The following is an 11,618-nucleotide window of genomic DNA, read 5'->3' as shown; positions in this document are numbered from 1 at the left end:
ATGCATCGTCTCAGTTTCAAAGTGGAGCAACCAGGAGCCAGAACGCAGAATCTGGCTCGAACTCAGGTCTTTCTTGTGGGAGGACATAGTATGGGCTTGGAGGTATTTTTGGTCTCTATACAGATAGATTTTTTTGAAAAAAAAAATCACTCCTGTGCTGTCAGGAGTAGTTGGAGGGCAGTTGCATTTAGGTTTGTTTTCTTTATCTGCAGCCTAATGAAAAAAAAACATGACTAGAGGAGATGGAAGTGATCCTTTGCTATAGCTAAATATAAATCTCAGCTCTGGAACAGCTGATAAGCGAGACTCCTGGTTCAGCTGTTTGCCCGGGTGTTTGCAGGCCTCACGTCACAGCTTCTCACGTTTCTATCTAGTCAAAACTGGGTTTTGGAAGAAGTCTGACTCTCAAGATCTCCCAGTTAAAGCAGCCCAAGCTAAACTGTGTGCTAGGGGGCTTGGTTGTGACATCCAGCTATGGAAAGGCCAGGGCACTCCTCCATGTTGGCAACTAAAACTCTGTGAAGGCAGAGCAGTTTGAGCATCCTGAGGGCAAGAAACAAGACAGACCCTGACATATTAGGGGGAAACGGTGAGCCAAAGGGGCCCATTTTCCCCCCCCTGTCTGAAAATGAGAGGCACCGTGTAAACAGGTTTTCCCTAGGTAGAGAAGCAGTGAATTCTAATAGCAGCGCTTCTTCTGCCTCCTGCTTCCATCGGATGCCAGCACTCACTCTTGCCTTTGCCGTGCGCGTTGGTTATTGAGATGGGGCTAACGCTTGCCCATGGTGACCCTCGTCCCTGTGTATTCCCAGGTCCRCTGGCCCTCTTTCCTGGCTGGAAGTTGGGGCACTACGATGTCGTYGTAGGAGTGTTGTCAGCGCGGCACAACCATGAGCTGCGCAGCGTCATCAGGGACACGTGGTTCAAGCACTTGAAACAACATCCCGCGCTGAGCCAACGGTAACCCCAGTGTTTTGTGTTTCTGCCAACACCAGGAGCAAATGTGTTGGTTTAATGCCTTTTTTTTTTTTTTTTAATTTATTTCTGGGGGAAAAAAATGCCTTCATTTCTGAGCATCCTATACTGGGTCATTTTAAAAATCTACTTAGGAATATATAAAATATATAAAAGTACTGCTTGTTCTGGGCTGGAAGTTTTTAATACAAAGAGGAAATTGAAATTGTTTGATTGCTTACTGCTGTTGTGGGAATTACACGGGATAATACTGGGCTCCTCTACACTACCCCATATGTAGTGTGTCAGAATAAAGTTGATGGCAACATTATAAACGAAGAAACAAAGGAAGCTTTATSGTGTCCCTCTGCTGAGAAGGACCGTCCTAAAGGCCTTTTGACGAGTGGCTCTGCTGTTGGTGCAGAGTCTTTCAGATGCAGCCTGGGACTTGGGRCGGCAGCCACGGGGAAGCTGGAGAGCTAAATTATAACGTGAAGCTGCTGGGAATTGCTGCAGATTACACTGTTACATTTCCATAGTTTTGCCCTCCYGAATCGCAGATGGAAGTGAGTCAGGTTCAGGTTTTGATACCGAGCTTTTGCAATTAGATGYGATTGTTCATTAATAGCATACAAGAAGCGGCGCACACAGTGCATAATGACTTTCCCTTTGTTGCATCGCAATGCTGCCTTGCGTGGTATGCAACTTAGATTGCTTATTAATCCAGCATACTGGAAAGCAAGCACAGGCATACGGCGGGAGAACCACAGAAGCTTCCTAGAGTAACTTCAGCCTTAAGGTTGAGCTTTATTCCAAGCTGTACCAGTTATTCCAGACACCTGCAGTGTRAGTGATTAGCAGAACCCTTCTTGGTTGCTTAAGCTGGAGTCTGCAAACAGCCATGGCTTTGATGGGAAAGTTCTGCTGCAGTTTGTCCTTGGGAACTTTGTAATTTGGGYACCTCTTTTGTAGCAAAAGCCATTTCCCATTTACAAATTTTGTCTTACTGTGCAATTTAGAGCTGCTACACTCAGGTAAAACCTGTCCTTTCCCTGTTTTTTATGGAGTTTGAGGGGRATACATAAGCTGTAGGAGCCCGGGCTGAGCAGGGAGCCCTTGCTGTTTTTTACTGCTTGTGCCTCCAGGCTGTGATGTTGCCAAGATCAAGGCCAAAAAGGGCAACCAGTTGGTTGAACACAACCCACAGCTGAGACCCTTCACTGTGAGTGAAGACTGGAGTCCTTGTGCCTCCTTTGGTGCTATATATGCTTATTATTAATGTATTCATTAACTTTGAATTCAGACGTTTAAGCAGTCCTGCCCTGGTCRGGAGGAGGCCGGGCTGCAGGATCCCTCAGTCCCGGCTCCCATCTCTTTCTGCTTAGCCTGCTGGCTGTCCTGAATGCCGGTGCTGGTTGCTGATCACTCCCTGGGCCTGGCTGTGAAATGCAGTGTGCCCTATGGATATGGGTTTGGCACTGAGCACGAATCCCCCACGCAGAGATTCACAGAGTTACTCTGCATTGAGCCTGGCAATTGATTTGTAAGAGGTTCAAAATGTTAGTCCTGTGAAAGACAGGCTRTTGTGGTGGAATAAGTTTACTGAAAGCGGAGGGAAGAGGGAAGAGAGCTGGTGTTAATAAAGCCAAATTATTTTAGTGTCCTTGTGAAGTTTATAATAGGTGCGCATGGCTGTGCTGTGCCAGTGGAGGACAGAGAAGATCCCTACTCCTGCAAGCTGCTCAACATCAGTAACCCAGGTACAGCATCAGCTTTTAAAGATGCCGTGGTGGGTGCGGGAAGTGGCCTTGGGAGAACAGTTTGGGGTGCCTCGGGCCAGCCCTCCCTGCGGCTCCAAGGGGCGAATTGCTGACTGCTCATGGATTTGCTTTCCCTTTGGTGACGTGGGAGAGGCTGCTCTGTGGAAAGCACATTTATTGCTCTGTCCCCGTGTAATAGAGCTGGGATGAGAGCCGCAGACGAGGCTGAGGAGGGGATCCCGGGGCAAGGCAGACCTCCCTCGAGGTGACACCGGCAGGGAGCAGGTCCCAGTCATGGGTGGCTGGCAGGGTTTGCACATGTGTCCTGCAGAGGGAACAACTTAGAAAAATAAACCTGAGAATAAGGAAATGCTTCTATGTAAAAGTACTTAGCTGAAATTATATATATAAATATATATATTTATTTTTTGCTCTTTAATTCCGAATTAAGGAACTTAAGGACCTCTTTGGCTCTTARAGTGATGTTTCACCTTGGAATGAGACTTTGGTTTCTCTCCAAATGGCAGCAATTCCTTTAAGCATTCTCCCAAGAACAGGAGCTACTGGGCTCAGGGAGGGGAGCCCAGTTACCTGGAGGTGTATACGGCTTTGATACATGGCTGGGTGTTCCAGATATTAATGTACAGATGCTCCTGCAGTCACACTCGTGTTTCTGTAGGCATTGCTGGCAGCTGCTGAAGGCAGCCGGGTGCTGCATCCCTGCTTCCTGTTGTGAGTCCTTCCCCAGCATCCCGTTCCCCTCTGCACTTGCCAGCCGAGTTAACTGCTGCACCTGGTCTGTATCCAGTGCCATGGCAAGGGAATCTTCTCACTTCCCCCTTCTCCTTTCTTTCCTCTACAGTTTTAAACCAGGAAATAGAGGCGTTCAGCTTCCCAGCGAACAGACCTTCCGTGCTCTCCGAGGACAGGGTTGTCAGTGTGAACTTCCGAGTGCTTTACCCCATTGTCATTACCAGCCTTGGGGTGTTTTATGAGGCTGACRGTGTGGGATTCCAGCGCAACATCACTGTAAAGCTGTACCAGGCAGAGCACGAGGTAGGGCACTGTCCTGAGTCTTTTGCAGATGAACTAAATCTTATTTTCTCTTTGTTGTGGATTAAGTTATTTCAGAAAGTGCTATACTGTGATGATTTAGGAGAGCTACTTAGCTGACTAGCGTATGAATGATGTATTTTTTTTGCCTATTGCACTGTAAATTCTTCTTATTTCACAGCTTATATATACACACAACTGGTTGTAAAAAAGGGAAAATGAAATTCACAAAGCACCATGAATGCTTTTCAAAAGAACATTAATCTCTCATACCAAGACACGGTTGTGGTTGTGTCTGGGGTTCTAAATAAGTATTAAGGAATTAAACATATATAATAGGTTTAAATATATGTTCAGGGGGAGCCCAGAGTGCTCTGAGGCAAAGAGATGCAGTCCATCTGTAATTTTTTCTTAACTATCCTCCAGCAAGACGTGTTGAGATTTCCAGCAGCTGGTGTTTACAGGTAATAGTCAAACCAGCAGTGCTCRCTTCTCCCCTAGCCCGGCTCAGTTTGGGGTTTGGTAGGAGAGCTCAGTGCTTATCTAAAGAAAACCTGGGAGAAAAAGATCATTGAGCATGACCATTGTGTTTGCTTTATTTTATTTATTTAACTCCACTAGTAACTTGATGGGCCAATTCTGGCTATGTTACAGTAGAAGGAATTTAACGCTAAGCTAAAAATTAAAGGCAGGTGCAGAAAGTGCACTGAAGTGCCCTGAGCACTGCGCTGAAGTTGGTCAGACTGCTAGTGAAACTCGCCCTCTCTGCTAGTCTGCTCTATCAGTATGAATTGTCAGTTCTGTGAAGCTATAAGACCATCTGGAGAAGCATTTTTCCAGTCCGTATCGTACTGAAGCGAAAAGCCTGTTGTTTCAGTCGCACCTAGCCAGGATGGTGGAGCCGCGCGCGGGGCCGCGGCGCTGCTGCTCACTGCTGTTGTCGTCCTTGCACGCAGGAGGCCCTCTTCAGCGCTCGCTTCAGCCCGCCCAGCTGCGGCGTGCAGGTCAACGGGCTGTGGTACAAGCCAGTGGAGCAGTTCATTTTGCCCGAGGTACGTGCAGCAGCGGAGCTGCTCTTGGGGTCACCACCAGAGTCGCTCGTGAAACCCCCTGTTACTTGCGGAGGCAGGAGAGACGGTAGTTGGCAGCRTGTGCTGACGGGCAGGACCTGTTTCTTTGTCACCGGTAGTTATAAAGGAAAGCTTGGAAAAAGAATTCATCAAAAAGTTTTCTTGGAGAGACCTTCTTCACTCTTGTGGGAAGGTTTTTGGCTTTTGAGAAAAAACTACCTCATTTTAGGTTCTCCACAGAGAATGGGACACCCCTTTCCCTCCTGCTTTTTTGGAGATCAGCATAAAATATGGTCAGGGCATAAGTTTCTAAAAGCAGAAAGAGCTTTGTGTGTCTGATGTTTCGAGCACAACAGAAGGATATTACAAAGACATGATTAGCTTGGTCAAGATCAGCAAGATTCACTTGTCCCTCTCCCTTTYCCTACTTGCCATAGAGCGGCTTGTGACAGTTTTGCTGGAATAAAGGTGGCTGTGGCTTCCTTTGGGTTTTGCCAACAGCAGGATCAGGTCTCTGATCTCTGAATGTGACATGCAACTAAAAAGCAGCATTTGTTTCCAAATCTGTTTCAATGTATGCTCTTGGTAACACAGGTTTTATAGCTGATATTTTACAAAGTACTTCAGGTCACCTTTAGATACCATCTTAATGAAGTTAAAAAGCTGAAGGCTTTTATGCTGGGCTTCTGTTAAATTTTAATTATGTTCCTAATGCAGAGGCTCATGATTCATCTGAAAGGCATGAATGAAGTTTCACTGATGTCTTTTTTTTTTAATCTGTAACTACTTTTTATTATAGCATAATAAGTAAGCAGTCAGTAAAAGATGTATGTTTAAAATGTGCTTCGCTTAAAGCTGACCGTTTTTAAATGGGAAAAAAAAAGGGCTGATTTTCCTCTTTTGAAGTTTTTTAACCCCTGTGTAACTGAGTTGTGCTCTCTTTCTTCACAGAGCTTCGAAGGCACCATCGTGTGGGAAAGCCAGGATCTTCAGGGCCTTGTTTCGAGAAACCTTCAGAAAGTGGCAGTGAATGACGGAGGAGGGGTTTTCAGAGTCACCACAGTGAGTCACCTCAGAAATGGGCTTGATTAAAATCCCCATAGAACTTTACAACTCAAGTTCTCAGAGGACAGCGCTTCCCTCACAAGAGATGAACTACTTGCTTTCTCTCTTTCCGTTGCTGTGTTCGAGCAGGCAGGGGAAGGGTCGTTGCCACACGAATTCACGGAAGGTGTGGAGGGAGTAGCAGGTGGCTTCATCTACACTATTCAGGGTAAGTTTGCAGGCCGTAACATCATACTTGCTGCTTTGACACACTCAGGTCACTAATTACTTTGCTGAGGTAAAAATCATGAGATCTCTATGAGTTTGAGCATTTTAATATGTTTTATTTTAACAGAAGCAATTGATTTTTCTCTTCTATTTTATTCTGCCTAATGACAATGTCCTGATACGGTGTCTTTGCTCTCCCTTTGTCAGCCACTCCGTCTGACTTTTGCTTTGGGCTGTATTTTTTTTCAATAAAAATACAGATAGATATGCTTAGAACTCAGTGGGGTAATAGAGAACAGCCTCGCTAATGTACCTGGCAGTGAGAGTGCAGGCCCAGGCAACTCCCTGTATTAAACACCCTTAAAAAGTTGAATGTTCTTGTTACTGAAAAGGAAGAAGATACTGTTTTACTTTAAACATTATAGAAGTTATATCAGACTTAATGCAAATGTGTAGGAGGGTGTGTATATTTATGTATATATGTCTATATATTTATTTTCCTCTCAGCAAGTCTTAACTTTTGTTGATACAAATTTGTAATGGTTGGATTTTCTTAACTGTTTTGAGTAGGACACATTTCCAGATTTATTTTATGAGTGTGTTGCATATGATCCAAGAGAAGCTTGTGAAGTAGAACGTTGTGTCTATCAGTGCTGCTCTTTTCCAGAGGGTGATGCCCTTCTGAGAAGCCTACATACCCGCCCTGAAAGGTTTGCAAGTCATATCAAAAAACTCGAGCAAGAAGACGCTTTATTGAAGGAGGAGAGCAGTGCCTATGACGATATTGTTTTCGTAGATGTCGTTGACACTTACAGAAATGTTCCAGCCAAACTGCTGAACTTCTACCGATGGTGAGCTGGGAAGAGAGGGATTACTGTGGGAGGGATTCCTGGTGTGGCTTGCAGTGCAGGACAATCCCATGTTTTACAGTATCTAGCAACTTGCTTTGTTTGTTGATAAACCAAGGAATAATCTCTAGAATTTTGAGCTTCTTCAGTTATTTTGCAAGTGACAGATCTGGAAATATTTCAGACAGTTAAAGGCTACGTATTTCACATTTAACGGATGCTTCACTACGGCAGAATAAGTACGAAGCTGTTGCCACGGATGTTCCTTGTGACCTTTCACTGTTGTTCTGTCCTGTTCCTGAAGACTCAGAGTGCTGACCCTCTGCRTCAGCTGGCCCCTTGTGTTGTAAGCAGGGACGGCCCTTGTTTCCCCCACAGACCCTTGGCTTTTGACAGCYGTGCTGCCATCGTCAGTGGGAATTCATATCCTTGTAAGGTCAACACTGTTAAAGACGGATTCATTGTAAGCAAATCCACCATCTGTCCTAGGGAACAAAGCCCTTTCGTTCAGTTCCTTCCCTTCAGCTCGTGCACAAATCCCTGCTGCATGRGATGAGATTGTAGCAGCTGCATCTCCTCCCTGTAGACCAACCTTGGTCAATAGGGAAACCACTAAAAAGCTGAGGGAAGGAATATGTCATTCCTGCCTCCTTTCAGCTTTGCTTCCCCCAAAACCCTGGCAGAGGTGTCTTTTGCACAGCTGTGGGCTGTTGTTCAGCGTCTCATCACTCTTCTTCTTGCTCCAGGACGGTCGAATCAACGAGCTTTGATTTGTTGCTGAAGACGGATGATGACTGTTACATTGACCTGGAGGCTGTTTTTAACAGGATAGTGCAGAAAAACCTGGACAGGCCAAACATTTGGTGGGGAAAGTGAGTCTTTCGCCTTGTCTTAAAAAGATTCTTTTTTGTTTGTTTTTTTATTAATGTTCAGCAATTTACTGCTTTAGGACTGTTTTTTTTTTTTTTGGGGGGGGGTGTCCTCTCTTTGGCCTGTGGAAGCTATAAAGAGCTGACCTATTTTAAGTGTAGGACTTTGATTTTTCAAATACCGAAGCTGATGCTTTACAGTAGCTTTCCAGAATATTTCTTTAAAATAGGCTGAGCTTCTCTATACTTTGCGTAGCTTTAGAACATGTCTTCATCATGGGACTTGAACAAGTAGATAATGATATTAGAGCAGTAAGGTCAAGCTGCAAACAGAAGCAGGTACTTGTGTTGCGAGTGGCCYTGTGCCCTCCCTCCCCCAGTGCGTAACTGGGCACAGCCGGCGCTGGTGCAGCCCCGCTGGCCGGGCCACGGGCAGGGCRCTGCTTGCCTTCCTTTTGAGAAGCTGCTCTTCCTGCCCAAGGTGAAACTATACTTGTTTTAAGCTGTTGTGCTGGATTAAATGTGTGASCCTAGAGAAATGAGGCTCTCTGAGCTGTACTTAGGCTCGCCTCCTGCTTTCTGCTCACCATCCTGCTCGCTGGTGTTCCTGCGGGTGCCACAGGAAGGTGTTTGTTAGGTTCTGCAGGTTCCTGGCCTTGCAGGGGCTCTGTATGAACACCAAGCCACTTACCATGGTCCTCAGTTTCAGACTAAACTGGGCGGTTGATCGAACTGGGAAATGGCAAGAACTGGAGTACCCCAGTCCCGCCTATCCAGCCTTCGCCTGCGGGTCTGGCTATGTCATCTCCAAAGACATCGTCGAGTGGCTGGCCAGCAACTCCCAGAGGTTGAAGACGTACCAGGTACGGGAGGCTCTGCTCTGTTCTGTCACTTTGGGGAGCAGTGGTTGTATTGGGAGGAGGGAAAGTGTGTTGCACGAGGGCATGGTAGTAGTGGGGGGGGGGTCCCCTGCTAGGTGCTTGGGCATCTTGGAGCGCATGTGGCTGCTGTGCCTCGTGTCTGCTCTGTGTCAAAGCACGAGTGCTTTGTGTTAAGGACATATGGAGCTGCAGGCTCAGTTTTTATTCATGGTTTCCTTGTGAAAATAACTGTTTTATGACAGGAAAATTGGGACGATTAATGTAACATATCTAAAATCTCTGCTGTAGCTTTTCATTATTGCCACGCAGCAGGTAGCTGAGGCGACCTGCTCTTGTTCACAAAGTCCTGGTAACTCAGTTTTTTTCACATGTGTTGCCTTAGGGTGAGGATGTGAGCATGGGCATCTGGATGGCAGCTGTAGGGCCCAAGCGATACCAGGTAAGTGCAGAAAATCTCTGATCTTACGGGAGGAGACCATGACTATTGTTCTAAGTAGCACAAACTATAAGAAATATTAAAAAACAAAACAAAAAAMCCCTTAACAGCCATTAGATAAAATCCTAAAAACACTTGTTAAAATTAAAAAAGGAATGGATGAGAAACGAGAGAGGAAAGGTAAGCGCCTAGAACGTGCTCCTGCACAGGGGAAGTTCTGCTCTTCTGTGGTAACACTTGCTGTCTGGCTCAGGCCTTTGCAGCAGCTGGGGGCAGGGGCTTCCACCGCCTCATGGCTTCTCCCACTGCTCTGCCGCTCTGTAAAGCGGGCGCAAGCCAGCTAGAGGGRTTTTGAAAGACAAGTGTGAATGGGCTCTTGGGGTCAGGGGTGTGGGCACGGGGCACGTACCAAGGCACAGGCAAGCTGAGGTTAAGCGCTTTCCAGCCTCAGCTCCACAGGTGCCTTCACATGTGCCAAAGGGGTGGCCCACATAACTGGAATCCTGGTGGATCTAGCCAGTGCAGACTCCCTTATCTTCATATATGGARAATGAAAAGTCTAAGACCAAAAAACTTAGATTCATTAATGGTAACCACAGCAATCTGGAACCCTGAACCTCTGCTGTAATTTTTTTTTTTCTGAATAGTTCAGTGGCGGGGGGGGCTCTCTCAGTGCTCAGAGCAGCGGGGCCAGCAGTGCCCTCTTGCCCGCATGGCCACAGYGCTGCTTGTGCTGCCTGTGGTAGGAGGCCAAGGCTGGTCCCACCGGCAAGGCTGCCGAGTTGAAATGACTTCAAATTCAGCTGCAAACACCCCAGTGCAGCCACAATGGGGCCACAAGCTTTCCAGAAAGCCACAAGCTTCCAAGCTTCTGCCGTACAGAAGCTAATGTAAAACAACCCGGGGAGGGGTGGAACAGGTTAATTATATATCAGAATTTGTATTGCTACCACCTGACCCCCTAAGTGACAAGTGGCTTGGGCTGGGGCCCTGCCCCTGCCTCTTGCAGGTGCAGAGCCTGTTGCTGCGAGCCCTGYGGGGCAGGAGGAGGCTGGGCAGGCACCCCTGCAGGGCTCAGGCTGGGGGGGCTGGGCGGGCAGGACGGGCAGCCCTGTGGTGCATGGGGAGGCTGGGTGGGCACCCCTGTGGGACAGGGCCTGGGGAGGCTGGGCGCGCAGGGCAGGGCGGGACGGGCGCCCCGGCGGCGGTGGCTGAGGCGCCGGTGCCCGCAGGACGGCGCGTGGCTCTGCGAGCAGGCGTGCGCGGGCGGCATGCTCTCCTCCCCGCAGAACTCGCCGCAGGAGCTGCGGCAGCTCTGGGGAGCCAAGGAGCGCTGCGGGGATCCCTGCCGCTGCCGGCACTCGTGACGCGCTCGCCTCGGCGGCACCACGGGCCCGCTGCCTCCGCCTCTGGAAACAGGATGGACTAGTAAGGTACCACTTAATAATGCTGGGTTCCAGCTGCGGTGTTCCCTGTATTTGCACAGCCCTTTTGATAACTACAGGCAGACTGATACTGTCCATTTTCTATAGTGTAGRCGGTGATCAGACAAAACCAAAACGTTTAAGATAAGCAATCTCCTTTTTATATAAAAAGTCAAAGAACTACTTGTAATTAATAAATGCACATAAGAATGCCACCTGACCTGTCTTTTGTAAGTGAGAATACTACTGATTTAACTCCGTGTAGAGCTGTACCAGTGTCCAGCTAAGAGCTGTGCCCAGCCCGGGGCAAGCCTTGCTGCAGCAGGGCCTCTGCTCAGCCCTGCTGCAGGGGCTGCTCCGAGAGGCTGGCCCAGCTGGGGTTACGATCTATGTTTCCTTTGCTTCCCCTGTTGTCGTGTTGGAGAGAACGGTATCCAAGTTTGCCTATACCAAACGCTGAAGTACTGCAAACTTAGCCTGTCTCYGAGGGGTTTCTCATAGCGTGATGCATTGTTAGAGATGAAGCTGGAGGTAGAAAGTTAAAGTGAGTTTGAGCAACGGAACACTAAGGAATGTGAAATAACTAGTAATTCCCTGCAGGACGCTGAGAACTTAGTTATACTGCAGGATGCTAATGCTGGAGGTAGAATGAAGGTCTGTTCTTAAGTAGCCTAAGGTGCATAGGTACTTGCACAGTTACTGCTGTTCCACTTTTGTTTGCTTTAAGGGCTTTGGAAAACGGTGAAAACAAACCAGTAAGTAGCCTCTTTAGCCTCTCTCCGTGCAGCACTAACTTGGTCCTAGCATTATTCTAAGAAAAGATATTGCACCTACAGCACAGACTGAGTTCAGTGTGAAAAAAACAAACTGCAAAACTCACCCCTACAGCAGGGAAGGAGCATAAACTCTTCTGCCAATAGTTTATTTCCCAGACAGGACCARGCCCTGGCTGCTTGGCTGTCTTTCCCAGGAGCCTCTTCAGCCCCAAGCAAGACCTCTGGTGAAGAGCCGCGACTAGGCCTAAGGGCTGGCAGCAGCGCGCGGGCGCCGT

The 11,618-nt window shown here is 47.6% G+C and overlaps 1 protein-coding gene across 1 annotated transcript; it reads left to right on the top strand.

Annotated features, from left to right (window-relative positions):
* On the top strand, positions 1-11,356 carry B3GALNT2 (beta-1,3-N-acetylgalactosaminyltransferase 2). The gene is made up of 12 exons (XM_026044716.1): positions 1-88; positions 813-960; positions 2,614-2,714; positions 3,577-3,770; positions 4,724-4,819; positions 5,789-5,899; positions 6,032-6,110; positions 6,777-6,960; positions 7,704-7,829; positions 8,530-8,689; positions 9,090-9,146; positions 10,433-11,356. Exons 1-12 carry the CDS (start codon positions 1-3, stop codon positions 10,508-10,510), a joined length of 1,422 nt encoding a protein of 473 aa, XP_025900501.1. The 3' UTR covers positions 10,511-11,356.
* Positions 11,357-11,618: the final 262 nt, after the last annotated feature.

The sequence above is a fragment of the Nothoprocta perdicaria genome, unplaced genomic scaffold (genome assembly GCF_003342845.1).
Source record: "Nothoprocta perdicaria isolate Ctin4 unplaced genomic scaffold, notPer1 scaffold_38, whole genome shotgun sequence".
NCBI classification, from domain to species: Eukaryota; Metazoa; Chordata; class Aves; order Tinamiformes; family Tinamidae; genus Nothoprocta; species Nothoprocta perdicaria.
The sequence above is the reverse complement of the archived record's forward strand: the minus strand, read 5'-3'. Positions and strand labels throughout refer to the sequence as shown.